The sequence below is a fragment of the Lottia gigantea genome (genome assembly GCF_000327385.1).
Source record: "Lottia gigantea unplaced genomic scaffold LOTGIsca_56, whole genome shotgun sequence".
Classification (NCBI taxonomy): domain Eukaryota; kingdom Metazoa; phylum Mollusca; class Gastropoda; family Lottiidae; genus Lottia; species Lottia gigantea.
In genome coordinates, this window is record NW_008709919.1 from 671,924 (window position 1) to 695,168 (window position 23,245).

The 23,245-nt window shown below is 33.5% G+C and overlaps 4 protein-coding genes across 4 annotated transcripts; 2 read left to right on the plus strand and 2 right to left on the minus strand.

Moving 5' to 3' along the window:
* Positions 1–7,443: 7,443 nt before the first annotated feature.
* Positions 7,444–10,560, plus strand: LOTGIDRAFT_166120 (hypothetical protein; the record flags this gene model as incomplete). Its single annotated transcript, XM_009063183.1, has 4 exons — positions 7,444–7,462; positions 7,830–8,546; positions 9,372–10,046; positions 10,304–10,560. 4 exons carry the CDS (start codon positions 7,444–7,446, stop codon positions 10,558–10,560), a joined length of 1,668 nt encoding a protein of 555 aa, XP_009061431.1.
* Positions 10,561–12,484: 1,924 nt separating this feature from the next.
* Positions 12,485–17,129, minus strand: LOTGIDRAFT_234842 (hypothetical protein; the record flags this gene model as incomplete). The annotated part of the gene is made up of 5 exons (XM_009063184.1): positions 16,930–17,129; positions 15,110–15,212; positions 14,630–14,777; positions 14,021–14,170; positions 12,485–12,674 (listed from the first exon to the last, which is right to left on the minus strand). The coding sequence occupies exons 1-5, from the start codon at positions 17,110–17,112 to the stop codon at positions 12,485–12,487; spliced, it is 774 nt and encodes a 257-aa protein (XP_009061432.1). The 5' UTR covers positions 17,113–17,129.
* Positions 17,130–19,872: 2,743 nt separating this feature from the next.
* LOTGIDRAFT_234843 (hypothetical protein) lies at positions 19,873–21,074 on the plus strand (the record flags this gene model as incomplete). Its single annotated transcript, XM_009063185.1, has 2 exons — positions 19,873–19,912; positions 20,074–21,074. 2 exons carry the CDS (start codon positions 19,873–19,875, stop codon positions 21,072–21,074), a joined length of 1,041 nt encoding a protein of 346 aa, XP_009061433.1.
* A 212-nt stretch (positions 21,075–21,286) lies between these two features.
* Positions 21,287–21,589, minus strand: LOTGIDRAFT_126973 (hypothetical protein; the record flags this gene model as incomplete). Its single annotated transcript, XM_009063186.1, has 1 exon — positions 21,287–21,589. A coding segment is annotated over one exon (303 nt), but the record flags the coding sequence as incomplete, so codon positions are not given.
* Positions 21,590–23,245: the final 1,656 nt, after the last annotated feature.

Below are 23,245 nucleotides of genomic sequence, written 5' to 3' on the forward strand. Positions count from 1 at the left end.
GCACAATGCATGTCATTGCCCTATCTTTACTATTCATTATTCAGGTGCAGAAAATAGGACATAAAGTCTTTAGTCAAGGTAAGAGCGCTGCATACGGTTTCAATGAAGAAGACAAATTGGGCGTAAAACTCCAATAATCTTATTTGCTGATTACTTATACTGAAAGATATTTGTTATTTCTTAACCCGAAGAAAATGAAATGAATGGAGTTTTACGTCCTACTTTAAGAAAATGTAGAGCAAAGGTTATATGAGGTGTGATATGGCCACAGGTAAAGCGCATGGCAGTGATTATGGTAATAGATTAAATTTCTTTATGGGCAGATTAAACTTAACCTATTAAAGTAAAACTTTATAGCCCCCAAGGAGATTAAAGAGAACCGGTAAATCACTTTTTGGACGAGAGAAGACTTAATTTAGTTGTCCTCTTTAACTTTCAGTTTTATATTTATTTAACTGTTTTGTGTCTCTAATTAAAAACTATTAGGTCATAAAATGCGATATATTTGACCCGAAGACAGAGAAATGGTCATGAATTTTATCCATTATTGCTTTAAACATATCTTTTTAATGAAACTACTCCTGATTTGCCGGTAGAGTTCATATTCAACCTAAACCACATGTATATTCGAAACAGCTATATTGAACGAATCGCGGTATGCAAAGGCATTCCAAGTTAGATCGAAATTGTATGAAATTGGAGTTAGTAGGCACATATCAAGTTTGACGAGTTTCTTAGAACCCAAGGACAATAACTCATCATTTCACTTTTATAAAGTTGACAAAAATGCAAGAAATGCCAGGGCAGTAATCTTGAAATTACTTCTAAAAAATGCACCAATTCATTGATATATTTTAGTTTCATTTTTGTCCGTTTTATAAAGTCGTTAAAGTGATATTGGCATGACCACATTAAATGATTATTATTCTGCTTATAGAATTCTTCTCAATTGATGAAACCGGTTTCAATGAAAGCGTCGACGAGTTTTGCAGAATAAATTTGGGTATTGTATCAACTCAAAACTCGGTCTACTATGGCAATATGGCAGGGTGTTGGCAATAAAAACCACAATAATTGATCGAAGTATCTAACCAATTGATGTCAAGTACTAGACTAGAGGCTATAAAACAAAAAGGTGTAAAGATCTTAATACGGATCTTAATAAAGATAAACCATTGTTTCAAGAGAGCTCCTAAAATAATATTTAGTTTTTCACCTTTCATATACTCTTAATAAGCAATAAATCTATGAAATGTAAACAAAGACTACCACTATTGGTAGCGGAATGCCACTTTAAAATGATTGACAACTTTGAATGATTGGTAACGCCTATATATTATGATATATTATCACACGAACGATCTCAAAATGAAGTCTGAGCTGCCAATCCTAGCAAAATTGTTTTCAAAAATATAACATTAATGTTTTGCCAATTATTAACCGTTATCTTCATAGGCATAGTAGACAACAGATATTATCTTTTCAGGCACCGAAAATATATCGGCAGCAATATGAAAAAAAGGTACAGATAAAATTATTAATGGAAATATTTCGGGCAAACCAGCCTTCGCCCCACTCCCGAATCCACTCCCGAACCCACCCCCTACAACAGGTCCTCAAACGGACCTTCGGTCCTTCGCCTATAGTTTTTTGGTGCAGGCGCCAGGCGGGTTGTTTGTTGATCGTTTGCACACTCTGCGAAAAAATGGCAATCACATAAGACCACACAGTATTCCTAAGTATCTTTAACGTTTTCAAAAGGTATCTCTTTGACAATTTTGCATTGATATAAATATTGCCAGAATGGACCTCATCATCAATATACGCATATTCTAAAATAGTGGAAATGAAAATTTATTCAGACGTGTAGTCTTATGGGTCTGGATCTAAATATAAAATTTACACAACAATTAATTCTAGGTTTTGGTCTTCATTTGCACCCCCTTTCCTAGATGGCATTAAAAATTGCATATCATTTTTTGAGATTAATAAGCACATTTAGTTCTCTTAGCTAGCCACTGGGAATGTTATCAGCCCGCTAATCAGTGCGAGCGGCGTGACAACATAATATTATTAAGGACAAGAATATCAATTTATTGAAGTTTTAAAACATCTGTTAATATTTTATACCATCATCTGTACAAATCTCATTGTGTATTTCAAAGTAAGATATATAACATAATCACACGAGAATATAGGATAGATCACGTTCATAAACAGCTGACAAAGTATGGTAAATTCTTGGGACAACCTCTACCAGAATATAAGTAAAGCTCACATATATATGTGTAAAGGTGGAAATAGACGAAGTATTTTGTCCTAGGAACATTTCATCATCCATATTTGATTCTTGAACATCGTCATATGTTGGAAGTTTTGCTTGAAAAGTTTCAGGACGCTGCTAGAACGCAGGACGCAGGACGCAGATTGGTTGGTTTTGAAGTGAATCTGATATCCTTTGTAGAGAAGAAACGGACAGTCAACAATTTGAAAGAAATACTCGTTCAATAAGTCGCTTAAGGAAATTTGGTCGATACGCCGTGTGACACAAATATTGTGATTGTAAACATTGGTAATCACTAAAGCGGTCATCACATGTGTATATATAATCAGTATAGCTGGTAAAGGGAAATAACCAACTTTAATCGAAATCTTTCAGGTTGTATCGATGTCTTCTTCAATCATTCCGAACGCTTTATGGGTTGATTGTTGATACACGAGAAGACACGCTTTAATATCATACGTAACGCAAATACTAAAAAAAAAATTCTGCACAGTTGGGAATTTAAAATAGACAATAATAGGTTAGTGGAAATCCTCGACAGTTTCCTCTGAATCTGCAGAGCGATTAGCGTTACTTTCAAGGGAGGGTGTTTGTATCTGTTGGTATGTGTATATATACAGGGTAGTTGTTAGAGAAATAGGTTTAATAAGGATGTGGGTGCTGCGCGTTAAGGAACTATTATCTTACCTTCACGCACAGTAAGTTTCATCAACATCATCTTCATATTTTTCCTGAAACGATAAAAAAATGTTACCAATTGATAATTGAATTGATAAACCATTATGTAATTAAACGACAAAAACTGAATAGATACACCATTACAACATTAACAACAGCATCCAAACTAATACAACTTTAATCAACCACTGAAATGATGAACCAATGCAATATAAACAACAGCAACCAAATTGATAAACCATTACAACAGTAGTCACCAACAACTGAAATGATGAACCATTACACTAGTAACAACAGCAACCGAATTGATGAACTATTACACTAGTAACAACAGCAACCGAATTGATAAACCATTGCAATATTAATCAACAACAACATCATTAATTAAAACATTGGACTACAATTAATCATTATCATCCGCCTACTGAAATCTATTAAATTAAATTAAACAGCACATTTGTGAAGCAAATATTTAGAAGACTAATCTTCTTTAATAAAGTAATAAATTTGTTGTAGAATACTTCACATCCAGACAGAAAACAAACTTAAATTAAACAAAATTGAACTTCAGACTGTTGATTTTTTGAATAATAATCGGAATGACAAAAAAAAATTATTTCTTTGACAAACTATATCAAATCAAAACAATCTACTATGAAATTTGAATCTCGAAATAGAATAGAAAAAGGTCGTTTTCCCTTTAAGGTAGCAAATACAAATAACATTAAGCGTTCTAAGGGCTACGTAAAATACGTCCATAGCAGAAAGCTGTCTAGACTATGTAAAATAGGTCCACCGCAGTAAGCGTTTTAGGCTATGTAAAATACGTCCACAGCCGTAAGAATTCTATGCTATGTAAAATAGGCCCAGCGCAGTAAGTATTCTATGCTATGTAAAATACGTCCACAGCAGTAAGCATTCTATGCTATGTAAAACATGTCCACAGCAATAAGCATTCCAGGCTATGTAAAATACGTCCACAGCAGTAAGCATTCGAGGCTATGTAAAATACGTCCACAGCAGTAAGCATTCCAGGCTATGTAAAATACGTCCACAGCAGTAAGCATTCCAGGCTATGTAAAATACGTCCACAGCAGTAAGCATTCTATGCTATGTAAAATACGTGCACAGCAGTAAGCATTCCAGGCTATGTAAAATACGTCCACAGCAGTAAGCATTCGAGGCTATGTAAAATACGTCCACAACAGTAAGCATTCTATGCTATGTAAAATACGTCCACAGTAGTAAGCATTCCAGGCAATATAAAATACGTCTACAGCAGTAAGTATTCTATGCTATGTAAAATAGGCCCACATCCGTAAGCATTCTATGCTGTGTAAAATACGTCCACAGTGGTAAGCGTTCCAGGCTATGTAAAATACATCCTCAGCAGTAAGCGTTCCAGGCTATGCCAAATACGTTCACTGCAATAGGTTTCTAGACTATGTAAGATAGCTTGCCAGTCAAAGTAATATACGCCCACTAGCAGCTTTGATTTTAAATAAAAATATTTGACAGTACAGTTACAATTACCAGTATGAAATATTCAACCTTCAGACATACACTTCTTTTAAACTTTTTAAGGCGATACTGAATAATATTACCAAGTGTCGTCAAAATCCATCAAGAATTGTGGCTTCTAGAGTGTTTACGTGCTACAAATTTTGAATGCATTTTCAAGAACAAGGGCAATAACTCATACAAATTATTTTTCCATTTTTCTGATTTTCAATAGGGTTCATCCTTAGCTGTAGGTCTATGTAAAATGTGTCCACAACAGGAAGCTTTTTTAGCTATGTCAAAAAACACAGAAAATTTCCACTAGTTCTCTGCAACATTCAGCTTCAAGATAATGCTCTATAGAAACTGTCGGAAATTAATAATGACTCATTGATTGGAAAACTGAGTAATTAGTTCAAATTCCATATCAAAATCAATTTCTTATCATTAAATGCAAATCAAACAATATATTAAGATATTTTACTATTTTCAAAACTATTTTTTTTATACTTTGTTTCCATTGATATTGAAGATGATGATTACGATGGTTATAAAAAGTAAATAGCGATAGTAAAGTAAAATATTCTAAAGCTAGAGAGTGAGCTAGTTTATAATCGATTGAAGTTAATGTGTTTTCAAAGTAAAATGCACCGTGAAAACGTGCGTGAATCCATTGCCTTTCTTAGCCTGACATAGGGGTTAGGTTCTGTAAAAGATGCCTAAAGCAATTGGTGGCATATAATATTATATAAGTTTATACCATATCGGATGCGATTATAAATATTATTATTATTAACTTATACGATTATTGTGTCTACGTTCTATGGGTCATTGACCTTCAAACGTAATAAAGAATTACAATTACTATTATCATTGATCGGATGTGGAATTTTATATATCACAAAAACACATTAAAAGCGTTTTATTCTATACTCAATTTTCAATACGTACGTTAAATTAGTTTGCGACGTCTTTTTACAAACCAGATCTTTTAGATGTTGCAGGTTGATTATAATTCATTAATAACCTACCAACTTTCAGCAGGGTTCTTTCTTCTGAGGTACAAGTCTTACCCAGATTCTTTAGTGGGTGGTGAGATTTGTATCGTTCAATACTACATATAGAATTTTTGAATGTAGAATTGGACGGTCCAAGTATTTCAGAAAATTCTGGAACGTTTAAACACATCACATCAGATAATATCGATCGATCCTGCAACATAATTACTTATTATTTATTTCGGAAACGGTATATAGCTCGGATAATGACATCGAGCTCGCTCTTTCCGAGTTGAAATGGCCTTCGGAAGAGGAAGGCCGAACCACCCCTCTCTTTCTCGGACCTTTTAACTCGGTACAAACGAGTCAGAGGTCATTATCCTATACATAAGATGATATTGCTCTGGTTGGTTTTGGATTTGACACTCGGTTAGTATTAATGGCATAACGGAAGTATGTCTGAATAAACGATCTCTTAAAGGCCAGTTTTCAAAATATAGATTAATTAGAGTTTGAAGTACTTTTTTTAAAAGCTTTATATTTTTATATAGCAATAGTATGCTTTGAAAGCCAACCAACCATTAATTACTATAACTTATTAATGTGATTTCTTGATAAGTTGCATTATTTTAAGTACAGTTTTAAATGGAATTTTAATCTTGTTAGTAATTTGTCGTTGCACAGATTGAAAGTTGAAGTATATTTTTCCTTTTTATTATCTTCTAATTCAATAATGAAATGATTATTTCAAGACTAATGCACTTTTGGAATATGAAAAAAAAAAAACAACCAAAAATGGAATCCATATTTTTAATGCCTTGAAAGTCAATGACTTGATCCCAGCATTAGTCGATATGACACCTCCCTTTGTCAGTGATGCAGGTCGGAGTGGCTTACATTGAAAAAGCGACAGGTCTTTCAGATCAGTTCAAGATCCATTGATAGTTGTAAATTGGAAAAGAGTAGGCACACCCTGAATAAATTTCCCTAATGCACACTGCATAGCATCACCCTGCTTCACTTGCCAAATCAGGCCACGTATTCTCGAAACGATCTTAGCGCTAGGATCTCCTAGGTTATTATCTTCTAACATTGATTCTAGGACATCCTAGCGCTAAGATTGTTTCGAAATTACGTGGCCAGGTGCCAAAAGTAAGATGTAATAAAATTCTGTATAAAATGTCATTAAATTTACCTAAGACCACTTGAACATAAAAGATCATTTCAGGGCAAGAGTTACAGAATGTACATAGTAAGCATTTTAATTTTAATTCACATTTCAACAGTTTTTCGTTCGAATATATTACTTAAATATTTATATTTTCGTTTTGAATGAAAGCAAACGGTAAAGTTCATTGTAAGTATATCTTTCACATATTTGTAGTCTATTTGTTGTTTGATTTTACCACTTAACAATAGACTTAGGAGTTACATATTATTCACATTTGATCAAATTGTCTTTACTATTCAAAGTTATCAATATCATATAATATATTTTGAAAAACGATATACTGTAATAATCCACAGTGACTCTTTGCAAACCATTTGTAATATATTTGACAAAATATCATATTTAAATACTTCAAACTAGGAATTTTAGTCCCTATTTCTTTATATGTATTTTCTATATATCACAGAGTATCTTAAATTGACGAGTCGTCATTTTAACATTCAAACGCAGATAATTCTTGACACACATGGATTTGAAGGCTCAGATTTCGACAGTGAGCTGTGAACACTATTACTCAGTTAAATATTCCAGTTCTGTGACTAAAGTATGTTGGCCTATCTTTTTTTTTTTAAAATAGAAGCGAACACAGCTGTATCAAGCATCCCGCCCCACACCGGAGACCATACCTCCTCTACTCCCACCTTTAATCCGTGTTAATCTGGATACTGTTTCCACACGCATATTGATTTTCATTTTATTATCGTAATATATAAGGAGACAATTTTAATAGTTACAGTATAGATGGGAGAAACATGCTTCTTCTTCTCATAGGTAGGTATTTATAATTATTTTGTTTAAATTGGCACTGTGATTATTTTCTTTCTTCAAAAATTTGGAACATTACATTATGTTTTGATTAATTATTGTTCGGAATTTGTTCAACACGACACAGTTTGATACAGGTCAGGGGGTATTGAAAAAAGAAACTAGTCTTTCGGATGGTACAATAAGCTCCTTGCGGTACAGATTGTGCAGGCTATCCTTCAATAGTTTGAGAATAAAACAAAGAGGTTTATGTCGCTGTTTTGGTAAAATTTCTTCCTTCGTACACTTGCCCGCCTTCATGAGGACTGCAAATTAATATCGACTACCAACATTAAGGTTACATTTGAATTAAGCTAAATGGGTTTTCTTTCAGTCCAGATCGGCGTAATATTTGCCGGTCCATCTCCTTTATACAGATGGCCCTTGAACGATTTGACGTGTGGTAAAGAGGTGCAAACCACCAATGATGATGCCATTCAGCCTAAACAAGCGGATTGTGTTATAAACAAACCAGGACCAGTCGAAGTCGGATCAACATATATTTGGAGCGATGGTTTTGTGGAATTTTCTCCGTCGCAAAGTCATATCGATGTCGAGATTAAGAATGATGTGCCGATCTTGTCTTTTGGGTTTACTATTTTAATAAACCCTACGGAAAATATCGGAACGATCGTCCATTACAAAGCTACAGCTCCGATTTCGGGTGAATTGGTAGAGTTCAGAATTCAATTTGTAGCTGGTAAACTTTCGATGGTACTGTCTGATGGAACAAATATGTACAACAAGACTTTTAATACTGTAATGCAAACCAATGTATTCTCGCTAGTTGGTTTTGGATTTCTTTATTCGGACAGGACTGCAAATTTTTTCATCAAAAACTCCAATAGTCGAAAATCGATAAGCTATTATGGAAGAGGGTTAACGGTTCCTGGAATTCTGAGATTCGGTGCCTCACAGACAACCACTCCAACTGACATGTTCAACGGGAAAATCGCATGTGCTTTGTTTTTTAATAATTATATCAATTCCTATGACGAGCAGAACATGGAAAATGCATGTATACAAGATTGGATAGGCGTTTCATCTCCCGGTAAGTAAAAGCTTTGATAGGCATTTATGCGTTCACAGAATACTTTAAGACATTTTACATTTTGATGTGTGACGAAAGCAAAGGGATTTCACGATGGAATCCTTGGTTCATCTATGTCATCTCTGCTTTCCATCATTACAATGACCTTATGCATGTATAACAACCAAAAGGCATGGTATTCTTATTGTGACCATCATCAACAGCAACAGCAGGGTTTTATAGAAAATGGAATTCCAAAGATTGTCAGCAATTCACAGCCTGTAGAAATTTGATCAGTCGCAAGATTTAGTCGACTTGGACGCTCTGACAATTGAAGAGGGCCGCAGTGGCCCATTGAGTTAGACGCACAGGTTGAGGTAATACCTTCGGAATTTTCAACCCGGTTCCCCCTGTCAGATACAGGTAAGAGGGACTAACATGGAAAAAGCGTCTAGTCGAGCAAGCTTATGCCGCTGTCCTGGCAAAATGTCCCTCTTTGCACCCTGCATGGCGTTGCACGTCTTCATTAGCCCACATGGTGCAGAAAAGTAGGACGTAAAACTTCATTCATTTTATGTCATTTTTCTGACGGCTGAAATATCCCATAAAAATGTATTTGGTGATCAATCTGGTAGCGTTTTTAGTATTGATGATTTTCTCGAAACGAATATTTTCATTGTTATTCAACTTTAAATAAAAAGCTCATGACCTTTTTGTAACTGATTTGAACTATCAATGCTAATTGGACTGAAAAACTGAACCAGGAACAAATTCAAACACATTTATATATAAATATTGTTACTTGATTTCAAACAATTCAACATAAGCAGTGATCTATCATTTCAGTACCGTCATCTGTAACACCGACACAGCCAACGCAACCTAATCTGATCTGGCCCTTGGATTCTATAAATACAGGCAAAGAAAACACAACGGGAAGAATACCATTTAATCAACCAGATTTCAGATTTGCATATGGACCACCAGATCTTCCAAATGAAGCAGTTTTGTTTGATGGATCAAGATTGACATCTATTCATTTTGATGGTATACCAAGCTATCTTCTTGCAAACCACCATAGTTTTGGCATGTACCTATATGTAGACGATCTTAATTATGTAACTTTTATGACAATCAAGAGCGATGCGGAGGATGTGGCCGAAACTCGGATTTCTGTAGACGGCACATCGGTTGAAATAAAACTTTTCAACAATATCGGTAGTGAATGTGGACATCTTGTAAGAACTAACGCTCTTCAGCTTAACACATGGTCCGTATTAGGCTTCAAAATCACATTTCCATCGGATATGACTTTGCTTGTCAATGATTCGGAATATATTGGTTCTCACTCGTGTGGATTGCAGCAAGCATCGTCATCCAATTACTCAATACTTTTGGGCTATTCAGAAGAAGAAAATGAAGGTTTCCATGGCAGGATCCGCTGTTTGGTATTGGTAGATGATATTGAACAGATGACCGAAGTTTTAAATGTGGCCTGCAACGATAAAGTTTACATTTCAGGTAAATAAAGTCAATATTTATCATGGAACCATTGCAAACAAATTGATCCACCAGTAGCCTTGCGTTATTTGAGACCAAGCGCTCCCATCAACTTCAAATACGGCATAATTCAATTTGGCCACATAACAAAATCGCTGAATCGTTGTCGAATGAATGGCATAATTTTAGCCTAAACATGCATTTATATCAGACATATTACCTGCCTCTGAATTCGGCCACCAAAAAATGTTTTAGCTTAATCTGTTCACCTTTTGCAGAGAACGAGTTGATAATTCCAAGAGAAAGAGAGAGATATTCCATTATATCGAAGACGAACAGTAAACCGTTAAGTTCTTTGCCAGCAACGGGTTTTATCAGTCAATCCACACTTTCAAATTGTGGTCTGAGATGCCTTGAAGAGAGATATTGTCGTTCTTTTACATTCCAGGCAATGGGGGAATGTACTCTGTATGATTTCGTAGTTTTCAAGACCCTAACCTCAATATCGGGCACAAATTATTATGTTGTCACGTGAATATCTAGATGACAAGTGTTCTCTAAAACAGGAAGCGACAAAAGGACTCTCATTACTGTCGGAGAAAAGTTTGAATTTTGTTCCATTTTTTTTATAAGAATGTCTTTGCGTTTATAAACATTATAATTTTGTTGAAGTTTACATTGAAGAGAAAAGTTTGGCTGAAATTTGTCCTCTGTAAAAATAAAGTTTGAAAGCATAATGTGCGCTCATATTTATATTTTTATCAACGCAAAAAAATTATAAAAAAAACAGCATGCTATTCCATTTCTCATAAAAATGATGAGAAATTTTTTAACTTTGCTTACACAATAGACACGGTCTGTATGTATATAATAAAAATTGCAAATGTTAAACAAAAAAAAATCGTTATATTCGTTGAAATACAAATCTAATTAGAACTAATTAATATACCTGTTTTGAGAATAAAACCACAAAACGAGTTCAAAATCGTTTACTTATTGAGTAGTTGAGATATACTGAAGTTTAATTGAATATAGAACGAACAGCCGATGTGGAAATATTAAAAAATAAAAACTTATAAAAAATACGACACGAAAGTTTGGTCTTATTTTAATTAGACAAGTGATGTACTCGAGAAATATGAAATTGATCGGACAACGGGGAACCACAATTACCACTATACAGAATTAAAAAACCGATTCTTCAAAGTATTGAATATTCAAGCATAACATAGACGTAAGACAACCTCCACGTCGATTCCGTTTTTAAATTCTCACTAAAATCGCATAGACGTGACGTCTTAAAGCCCACAATACGTTTTTGAAAAACTGCAAATTGAGTTCTTTCGAGTGTGATGATTATCTCTTGAAAGTCATTTTTTCTGAGCAAACTCAATCATTAAACCTTGCGGCAAATTAAATTGACAAATATTAATGTACCAACAGATAGCCAGATAGAATATTTTATATCAATAAAGAAAATATTGACTCAGATCCGTTGTTTGCATCATAAAATATTTAGAACTGTGAAAAGAGCCGTTAGAGGCCTACAATCAATGCTTTCAATAAATATTCAATAATATAGATTGGATCGAAATTCCTTTACTTTTCGTGACTCCTTCTTCAATATCCTCACGGGAAGGACGACAATCTAATATTGTTTGCAAGCATTTAAAAACAAAACAAGAACAATTAAAGAATAACTATTGTCATCAAAAATAGTCCGCCCGTATGTAATATAATACATTGTGCCATTTGCTTTGTATTTGCCTACAATTGATTTCCAGATTAACACTGATGTAACAATTTTAACAATTAGATTAAAATTTCCGAAGACACGAAAACACGATTGCAATTACTTTTTGCTATAATTTCTTATTGATCTGAAATTGAAAGTGAAAGAACCCATATCATGGGAAATAAATATAAGGTAGGAAGGTAGGACATTTTGTGCAGAGCAGCTCCTGCAGGTGGCAGTTACAATCTACTTAAAGTAACAATGAACAAACATGAAATAATTACGTCCATGTCGTAGTTATTGAGCAAATCTCCAAAAATTACATTGACAAGAGCTCACCTCATGCTGCCGAGCGCCGATACCTGTTTCTTATAGCAAATTATTACCAGCATGACAATGGCCATTAAAAGGATAATACCTCTTAAAATGGACATAAAAGTTTCAAACGTCCAGTCAACAAGAGTATATTATTATATTCATCAGTTGAACTTACCAGGTGCCTTTATATAAGACGATATATCCATTAAACTAAATAATTACTGAAACACGCTTCTAAGCATGTTTCAAAATTACTTAGTTTAATGAATTTTTACTAATTTTTATTAATGGATTTTGTTATGTAGTTATGACACCAGGTTATGCTAAGCCCACTTTTGAACGAAGACTTATTTTGGCCACGTTTAAAAATTTCAATTTTTTGGTCATCCTGAGAGGTAGTATAACTTTAACTAAGATCCCAAACAACAAGACCAGCTACTGGTAACATCACCAAACAACCAGCCAATCCTTCTCCATTAATCAACCATTGTTCCCCCTCTATATATCCTGGAGTTTGAGTATAAATACTTCCCAGTAATAGAGGATTCAGCCTATTCCATGCTGCATGTAACATTGCACTAGCCCAAAATGAGTATCTGAAATGTAAAGGACAATGATTGTTGGTCGCCCAAATGGACAAAGACTGTTCAGTACACCATGTAACATTGTACTAGCCCAAAATGAACATCTGGAATGTAAAGGACAATGATTGTTGGTCGCCCAAAAAGGACAAAGACTGTTCAGTACCCATGTATTATTGCACTGGCCCAAAATGGGCATCTGAAATGTAAAGGATAATGATTGTTGGTCGCCCAAATGGACAAAGACTGTTCAGTACACCATGTAACATTGTACTAGCACAAAATGGGCATCTGAAATGGAAAAGATATAGATATGAGTTCGTCCAAATACCTATGTGAAAAACAAAGATTGTTCATTGAATTAGCCCGAAATGAGTATCTGAAATGTTAAGGATTATGATTGTTCACCAAAAAAAAAACCCCCAATAAACAATACTATCTAAAATAAAGATAGTTCAGTAAACCAGGTAACATTGCACTAGCCCTAATGTAAGTATCAAAAATATAATTAAAAGTAACTGGATTTACAACTATAAGGCACTAACCGCATTTGAAAGAATCTCATCAATCGCTTGATTTAGTGGACACGAGTTACCTCCAGTTGCTTTGATTTTCTAGCAAAAATTAGATCTTGCCGTCGACATGAGCGTTCGACTACCTAGTAAAATATAAATTTCATCGCCTACGATTTTCTTCTAATGATATATATTCTATACAATACAAATATGTACAAATTTATCACATTTCGAACTTTTTGTCTTTTTATTATAATATCAAGAAGTTAATGGATTTGAATTAGACGATTTAAGAACTTAGAGTGTTTTAATTGAAAAATGCCTATAGATAATACAAATACTGCCCTCAATCTGTCCTCTCTTTGCGTAAGTTGTTAGTGGACAAGAATTTAAAGAGAGTTTTCAATGTAACTAGAAGAAATATATAAAACTAAACACAAAAGTATACGCAGTTGCTTTGGAAAGATGTTGATGTAACTTCAATAAGTCTTAAGGTGTTAAATTTAACTATAAGGGTTTGCGAGAATTTTAAGGGTTACGAGGTGGATATGCCATGACAAGTGGGTAGAGATCAATGCAAACAGAATGATAATCCGATGTCTAAGACGTATGGTTTTAACTAAAATGAGTAAAATAATTTTACGACCCTACCCCTTTCAGTGGCGGCGCCTGTGGGGGTATTACCCCTCTTGAACGATGGTTTGTACGTTATTCTTAACAAATCAAAAGATATTTTCAAACGTTTTTGGTCGAAAATATGCGGTGAGGTATCCATATAACCCAGGCAACAAATTGGCGCCTGAAATAGATTTATATACATGTAAATTAATTGAACTATTTTCTTACCCAGATTTAATGGCGATCCATGAATGTGGAAACGCTGCTAAAACACACGCCACACACTGGACAAGAACTGTTATGTACGGTTTTGGTGGACGTAGCCGGTTTGTTAACAGAATTAAAACCGGAACATGGAAGAATCCCCATATAATGCCACTGAAATTATTTACAAGCTTGTTCTACACTTTTGTTATGGGGATACAAAATGATCCAAAGTGACTTGAGAGTATCAGAAAAGATGAAGGAGTCAGTACTTGCTAGTGAGGAAGGGCAAGTCTGTCCTGAAGTACCAGCTACTGAGGCAGGGTAAGCCTGTCCTGAAGTACCTGCTAGTGAGGAAGGGTAAGTCTGTCCTGAAGTACCAGCTACTGAGGCAGGGTAAGCCTGTCCTGAAGTACCTGCTTGTGAGGAAGGGTGCGCCTGTCCTGAAGTACCTGCTAGTGAGGAAGGGTAAGCCTGTTCTGAATTACCTGCCAGTGAGGAAGGGTAAGCCTGTCCTAAAATACGGCAGCTGCCAATAATGAGTAAGTTGTTACCCTTCTGAAATAATTATGATTCTTTTCTATTTATCGTTGAACAGAATATATTTGTTAGAGTTGAATTATTGTAACTCACGATATGGTAAGAGCAACAATAGGTGAATATTGCGACATCAAACATGGCAGCATAAAGCATCTCCAACCAACTTCTTCACCACTAGCTCTGAGAAAACCAGAAAGATAAGTTCGGTTGTGTTGGTGCAAAGAATCTTCCTTGAAAGATGCTATTAGGAAACAAAAAAAAATGCTCTCAACAATTCTGTGTTTGATTTCGTTCACTTACTGTCAAACATAATAATTTGCAGCTGATAATATCTTGCAATTGTAAGGAAAATGAATCTATGACGCCCTGTCATGCAGACGATAAAATAATCGGTAACAAATATCAAATTTCTTTTATAAATCCTGTCGGCAACACGATAATCTTGTAGTTGAATCGCGGGCACACGCGAAGTTTTACTCAAGATTTGAGTTGGCGACAAATATCTGCGACCAAGACTGTTCGTGTGCCCCCACCCTTACACGCGTTTAATGTGAAATATACTGCCATACTTACTACGAGTGCCCCATCCTAACAACAAATCTATACCAACACACAATAAAACAAGTAGAACTGATAATGGAATTGCTAGTACTGTGTAATATAAAGTTGATGTTAACTAGAAAAATAATATAATAAAACAAGAACAAATGATATTGGAATTGCTAGTACTGTGTAATATATTAAGGATGTCACATAGAAAATAACATAATAAAACATGTGAAATGATAATGGAATAACTAGTACTGTGTAATATATTATTGATGTTACCTAGAAATATAACATAATAAAACAAGAACAAATGATATTGGAATTGCTAGTACTGTGTAATATATTAAGGATGTCACATAAAAATAACATAATAAAACAAGTGAAATGATAATGGAGTAACTAGTACTTGTTGATGTTACCTAGAAATATAACATAATAAAACAAGTGAAATATGGAATAACTAATACTTGTTGATGTTACCTAGAAATATAACATAATAAAACAAGTGAAATGATAATGGAGTAACTAATACTTGTTGATGTTACCTAGAAATATAACATAATAAAACAAGTGAAATGATAATGGAGTAACTAGTACTTGTTGATGTTACCTAGAAATATAACATAATAAAACAAGTGAAATGATATTGGAGTAACTAATACTTGTTGATATTACCTAGAAATATAACATAATAAAACAAGTGACATGATAATGGAGTAACTTATACTTGTTGATGTTACCTAGAAATATAACATAATAAAACAAGTGACATGATAATGGAGTAACTTATACTTGTTGATGTTACCTAGAAATATAACATAATAAAACAAGTGAAATGATAATGGAGTAACTAATACTTGTTGATGTTACCTTGAAATATAACATAATAAAACAAGTGACATGATAATGGAGTAACTAATACTTGTTGATATTACCTAGAAATATAACATAATAAAACAAGTGACATGATAATGGAGTAACTAGTACTTGTTGATATTACCTAGAAATATAACATAATAAAACAAGTGACATGATAATGGAGTAACTAGTACTTGTTGATATTACCTTGAAATATAACATAATAAAACAAGTGAAATGATAATGGAGTAACTAGTACTTGTTGATATTACCTAGAAATATAACATAATAAAACAAGTGACATGATAATGGAATAACTAATACTTGTTGATATTACCTAGAAATATAACATAATAAAACAAGTGAAATGATAATGGAGTAACTAGTACTTGTTGATGTTACCTAGAAATATAACATAATAAAACAAGTGAAATGATAATGGAGTAACTAATACTTGTTGATATTACCTAGAAATATAACATAATAAAACAAGTGACATGATAATGGAATAACTAGTACTTGTTGATGTTACCTAGGAATATAACATAATAAAACAAGTAAAATGATAATGGAGTAACTAGTACTTGTTGATATTACCTAGAAATATAACATAATAAAACAAGTGACATGATAATGGAATAACTAGTACTTGTTGATGTTACCTAGGAATATAACATAAAACAAGTGACATGATATTGGAATGGCTAGTACTTGTTGATAATAAAACAAGTGAAATGATAATGGAATGGTTAGTACTTGTTGATATTACCTAGAAATACAACATAATAAACCTGTACATTACTTGACAGCAAATCAGTAAGTAATATTTAACTTTAGTTTTGTTTTTACTTCATTTATAACATGATTGAGATTGATGCTAGAATAATAAAATATAATGTAAAATATCCAGTTATCTTATCAAATTAAAATGAAATTGTTTGATAAGGCCATGCATAAATAAAGCTATTGAAAATATGTAAACAAACCTGGTCTGTGCCCACGATTTTCCAGAAATATTCGACATAATCGGTAACAAAACACAAGGACAATAGTGTAGGGAAGAACATGGCATAAGCTAAAATATGAAAGGGGAGATTTCGTCCAATATAAACCCATATCGCTGTTATAATATCAGTTACAACACCAAATAGTAAACATGATGCCGCCATTATGAATAGTCGTCACCAATTGTTATCTTTAATATGCCCCATATATTATTAAGAGCATTCAACTCAAGTGAATAAATTTGAAGAAACTGTCACTAGGTGCTGAGTTTTAATTCTGAAAAGTCCTCAATGTACAGGTGAGAATCTATTCTAAGAAAAACCAGAGCATTGTGTTCATTTAAAAAACGGTTAAAACCTTTTCATGTATATATTTTGGTCAAAATGATCCTAAATGTAATATATATAGGAGAAGGTAGTGTCATTTGAAATGTCTAGCAGTTGTAGGTTTAACACATATACGAACATTCTCGGAGAAAAATCTAGCAGTTATAATTAGCAACTGGTAAGTTTTTAGAAATCTTATATATTATCCGCTTACTCATAAAGGTAGAAAACCTCGTTGGATGACCAAATGTTCACCAGTGGACTTACCAGGTGTCATAACTATACGATAGAACCCCTTTAGCTAGAAAAATCTAGCAGTTATAATTAGCAACTGGTAAGTTTTTAGAAATCTTATATATTATCCGCTTACTCTTAAAGGTAGAAAACCTCGTTGGATGACCAAATGTTCACCAGTGGACTTACCAGGTGTCATAACTATACGATAGAACCCCTTTAGCTAGAAAAATCTAGCAGTTATAATTAGCAACTGGTAAGTTTTTAGAAACATGGACTCTATAGAAATTATCCGCTTACTCTTACAGGTAGAATACTTCCTCAAGTGTCCAAAATATTTACATTTTTAAATTTGGTCTAAATGAGTCTTTGTTCATCAGTGGACCTACCAGGTGTCATAACTATACGATACAAACCCTCTATAATCCAATAAATACATAAAGTCATTTTGAAACATGTTTAGAAGCTTGTTTCAATAATTATTTAGTCTAACATTGTTTATGATTGCACGGTTTTGGCACATGACAGTCAGTAGAGTACACAAAATAAGTTCACGCTGAAGGTCATGCTCCATGCACATATAATCACACATCTGCATGTTCATTGGTTAATTATATTTAGATATATCGTTCTATAAAGTGATTCTATTCCACCTAGCAAGTCCAACTGATAAATATATAATTTTATGTCCAGTAAAAGAGGCGTTATGTATTATAATGAAAACGATTCGTCAAGCACTCATAGTTCATCTCATTCTGAAGACGAAGAAGATGAATACGAAATGTTTTGGGGTGTGGTGGGCTACCAGTTCGAGCCAGTTAGGTGACCTCGGCAAGGGGTGACTGACAGTGAAAGGCCAAACCAGGACGATGACACTGCCGAAATTCATGAAAATGGAGATCGATTGGGAAATAAATTTATAATGACTGGTTCGTAGCGTTCATTTTGTATTAAAAATCGCCCGCTTCAAAATATTCATATCTCCTCTCAATGAAAAAATTTACAGAATTAAAATATCTTGATTAGTCTTTGAGATATTCCATGATGAATGGGATAGTGGAGAAATATGGTCGTTATTTGTATGAATTATCCACACTCATTTTATTAGTGATCCTACGGAACAAGTCATTATAAGATTAAAACTATTTTATAATACAGCCCTTTTCAATTGTACGATTTTGACCCATACCAGCGTCTTTTGGAAAGCCGTGTTAACTGTTCTCTTTACAGGTATAGCTGCAAAATTGCGCGACACCGCGCTTCGGCATTTTGATGTAAATATCATAAACATTAAGGTAGCCTATCAAGGTTATGAGGTTAACGATGGTTACAAAAATGACGTCATGTGGTCATGTGAATAATACGACGTAATGGCGGACTGTCTTTGTAAACAAACGGGAATTAAACACAAATCGTCTTTGTTGTACTTATACATGTATCTTTATTATCGATTATAAGATTGGAATTGGATACAATAGGATATATAGAAACATTCACGGTAGGTGTCAAGTGGCCCATAATTGACTTTCCATACACTTTAACATAGATTGTGTATAATATGTACGGTACTATTAAGATTATTATATTATTACATGTAACATAGTTTGTATTTATAATTACGTCACATAACTACGGTGGTCTGTCTGAGTCACAATTACATTTTACAACATTTTTGGCCGCGCTTGATGTCAGAGAACCTCTCAAATTGATACAGATCTAATGAAAACCAGCAATTATTCATATACTTCGTAATGACCATCAAATATGAAATTTAATTGTAAAACCGTTACAAATTGTACAAATTATAGATGCCTCTTCGGACAACCATACTGGATTGTTCTATTTTAAGTAACATTGGAAAATACACTTGCAACAAAGCCACGAAAAAAAACAAACGCAAACCTGTCGTTGATTATATCTCTTGAAATTTTATTTAAGGGAAATTCTCATCAGTTCTGCCAAGTTTGTTGACTCAATGGGAAGTGGACCAAAGAAAGATCAGAAGGAGTCCTAAACTACATACAAGTTGATAGAGGTAAAGTAATATAGATGTATAGTTATGTTCTAGAATACTAATACAATACTGATACTAGTGTAGACCAAGCTGTTCTTTGTCTAAAAATAGACTATCTGTTGACATAGAGTATGCTATTTTGATGTACCATTGTCCACCGATTTTTTCTTTTCAATTCACATTTTAACATCATAAAAATATCAGGACGCTCGGTCATCGGAATAACTTTAATTACTCCATATATAAGTTTGTAACAAAAAACCCTTAAGGGATGGTAAACGCCCACGTTTTGTCTTGATATACTTCTTACTCAAAGTTTGCTCCCAATGATTTAATAACTATACTTCTTAATGTCTAAAGCCATCTATATTCGAGGTACGTTGTCAGGTAGTAAGTACGGGGCGGGATTATCGATACAGTAGAACTTACCAGAAGTGAATCTTACAGTGTCCAGACCCGTACCTCGTGTATTCTCAAATTCCATTCTACTGGCTTTGATTAAATCGTAGAGCTCTTATTATAACCATTTAATATGACGTAATATTTTTCAGAAATGGAAGTTTCCATCAAAAGAGGTCAAGCCGATCTGTTCATTGACTTGTTATATGCACAAGATAAAGCAACAGAGTCTTTTATAAGAACATGTACAGAGTGGGTTGATATTAGAAATTACACAGTTTCCGTTTTGAATGAACTGGTCGGAGATTTAGACAAGCATCACAAGAATGTCAACATCGCTTCGCTAGCTGGAACTTCAGTCAGTGCCTTGGGTGGTGTAGCCGTCATTGGTGGTCTTTTATTTGCCCCAGTAACTGGTGGTGCTTCAGCAGTCCTAGCAATTGGTGGAACCATAGCTAGCCTAACAGGCGGTGTTACTGCTTTCGGATCTTCACTGACTGAGTTAGGAATAACTCATTTCCGTTGTAAAAACATTCAAGAAAATATAGATCGTGATAAAAGTAGCTCTATAGGTTTGGCTAAAGAAATGAAAAAATTTGTTGAAGTTGCGCATAATATAGAAAATTTTTTGGAGACTGCCCAGTTTACAAATGTGGAACTGGTCGAGATCGCAGACAGGTTTAGCTATTTGGTAAGGTTGAAGAAATTTGGGAAAAGTGCATTGGTTACTATTCAAGAATTTATCAGAAGAATTCAGGAAGTGATTAAAGACGAACGAGTAAAAATGGCATTCGACATCCTTAAAAAGGTTATGAAGGGTTCGGGAATAAGCGTATGTGGTTTAAAGCAGCCTTTTCAGGAAGCAATGAATACATTGAGATATAGTAAACTGGCAAACCTGAACATAAAAGAATTTCTAGCGGCGCTGAAGGGTTTCTTGAAAAATCCATCTACATTACCAAAGGGGGTAAGATATGGAATGGGCGCTCTTAGTGCTGTTTTTATAGTTGTAGATGTTTGGTGCATCATAACTACGTCTGTTGATATTCATAAAGGTTCTAAATCGAAAGTGGGAGCCGAAATAGGTGAGATTAATTCAAGATTAATGCAAGGGAGAGACGACATTACTGAACTGATTGCTGAATGGGTATAAACCGAGTCCAATGAATTTAGTTATGCTTCCATACTGAGATTAAGAACGTAAGTTGAACTGAGATTTATATTGTAATTCAAATAACTTGTACAGAGATTTATATTGTAATTCAAATAACTTGTACTGAGATTTATATTGCAATTCAAATAACTTGTACAGAGATTTATATTGAAATTCAAATAACTTGTACTGAGATTTAAAATGTAAATCAGTTAAATTGTACAGAGATTTATAATATAAATCAAATAACTTGTACAGAGATTTATATTGTAAATCAAATAACTTGTACAGATATTTATATTGTAAATCAAATAACTTGTACAGAGATTTATATTGTAAATCAAATAACTTGTACTGAGATTTATATTGTAAATCAAATAACTTGTACAGAGATTTATATTGTAAATCAAATAACTTGTACTGAGATTTATATTGCAATTCAAATAACTTGTACAGAGATTTATATTGTAAATCAAATAACTTGCATAGAGATTTATATTGTAAATCAAATAACTTGTACAAGAAGCTAAAAACGCGTTTTCAAGAACAAGGGCAATAACTCATACTAAATATTTTTCGATTTTTCTGATTTTCAATAGGGTTTATACTTGGTTGAAAACAAACACTCATGTCAAGTTTCGTTAAAATCCATCAAGAATTGTCCCTTCTAGAGTGTTTACGAGCTAAAAATTGAACGCGTTTTCAAGAACAAGGGCAATAACTCATACTAAATATTTTTCGATTCTTCTGATTTTCAATAGGGTTCATCCTTGGGTTATTACGAAAACTCATACCAAGTTTTGTCAAAATCCGTCAAAAATAGTGTCTTGTAGAGTGTTTACGAGCAATTGTGGACGGGAGGACGGACATGGGTGACGGCAATATGCCCCCCCCCCCCCCATTTCATGTGGGCGTATAAAAATGTATGTAACTACTAATATTTATGTGTTTATGTGTTTATCAAATTGCCTTTAAAATATTTTTTTATGTTTCCTGTTTTTATTTCATATAAAACCACTTATAGAGAAATACTGTAACTATCGGTTTCTGGCAAAAAATATTTCGGCATGCAAAACAGCCTATTGATAACTGTCACAACAGAACAGCGAGGTCAATAAATAGAGTTGCCTACCTTTAACAAGTTTAACTGATAACAAAAATAGCAAAATTACAAACACATTGCTGAGCACAAGGTAAAGGACTAAAGGGTAATATGGTGTCAGGATTAATTGACCCCAAGTAATATGGTCACAAAGTAAACTGATCCCAGTAACATTGGCGTTTCTATAGAGTATTACGGATGGCTACATAATTGTCGAAGGGGGCCTCAAGTAAAACGATCCAAGTTATATGGTCACAAGGTAAACTGGTCACAAATTAAACTGGTCTTAGTAATATGGTCACAGGGAAAACTGGTTCCAGTAATTTGGTCACATTCTAAACTGGTCACAAATTAAATTGGTCTCAGTAATATGGTCACAGAGAAAACTGGAGTAATTTGGTCACATTGGTCCCACTGATTAGTCACAAAGAAAACATTTGTAACAGTGACTCATTTCTACTAAACCAAATCACCAATCAACCACGTGATAAGTTTACCTGTGATCAAATTGTAGCGCTCCCTATAAAATAGTGTTGTCAAGAGGCTGAATTTCTTACTCTTGGACCTAAAAACAGACGAGAGAACACCAGGCGAAGGTTTTGTTTCCAGCAAAAAAGTAATCACCAAAATGTATGCTGAACAAAACAAAATTTAAGACCATTTAATTGATTTAATCATATATCACAAATTAATTAGTAATTGATTTTATTATATATATCACAAATTAGTAACTGATTTTATTATATATATCACAAATTAGTAATATCACAAATTAGTAATTGATTTTATTATATATATCAGAAATTAGTAATTGATTTTATTATATATATCAGAAATTAGTAATTGATTTTATTATATATATCAGAAATTAGTAATATCACAAATTAGTAATTGATTTTATTATATATATCACAAATTAGTAATTGATTTTATTATATATATCACAAATTAGTAATTGATTTTATTATATATATCACAAATTAGTAATTGATTTTATTATATATATCACAAATTAGAAATTGATTTTATTACATATCACAAATTAGTAATTGATTTTATTACATATCAC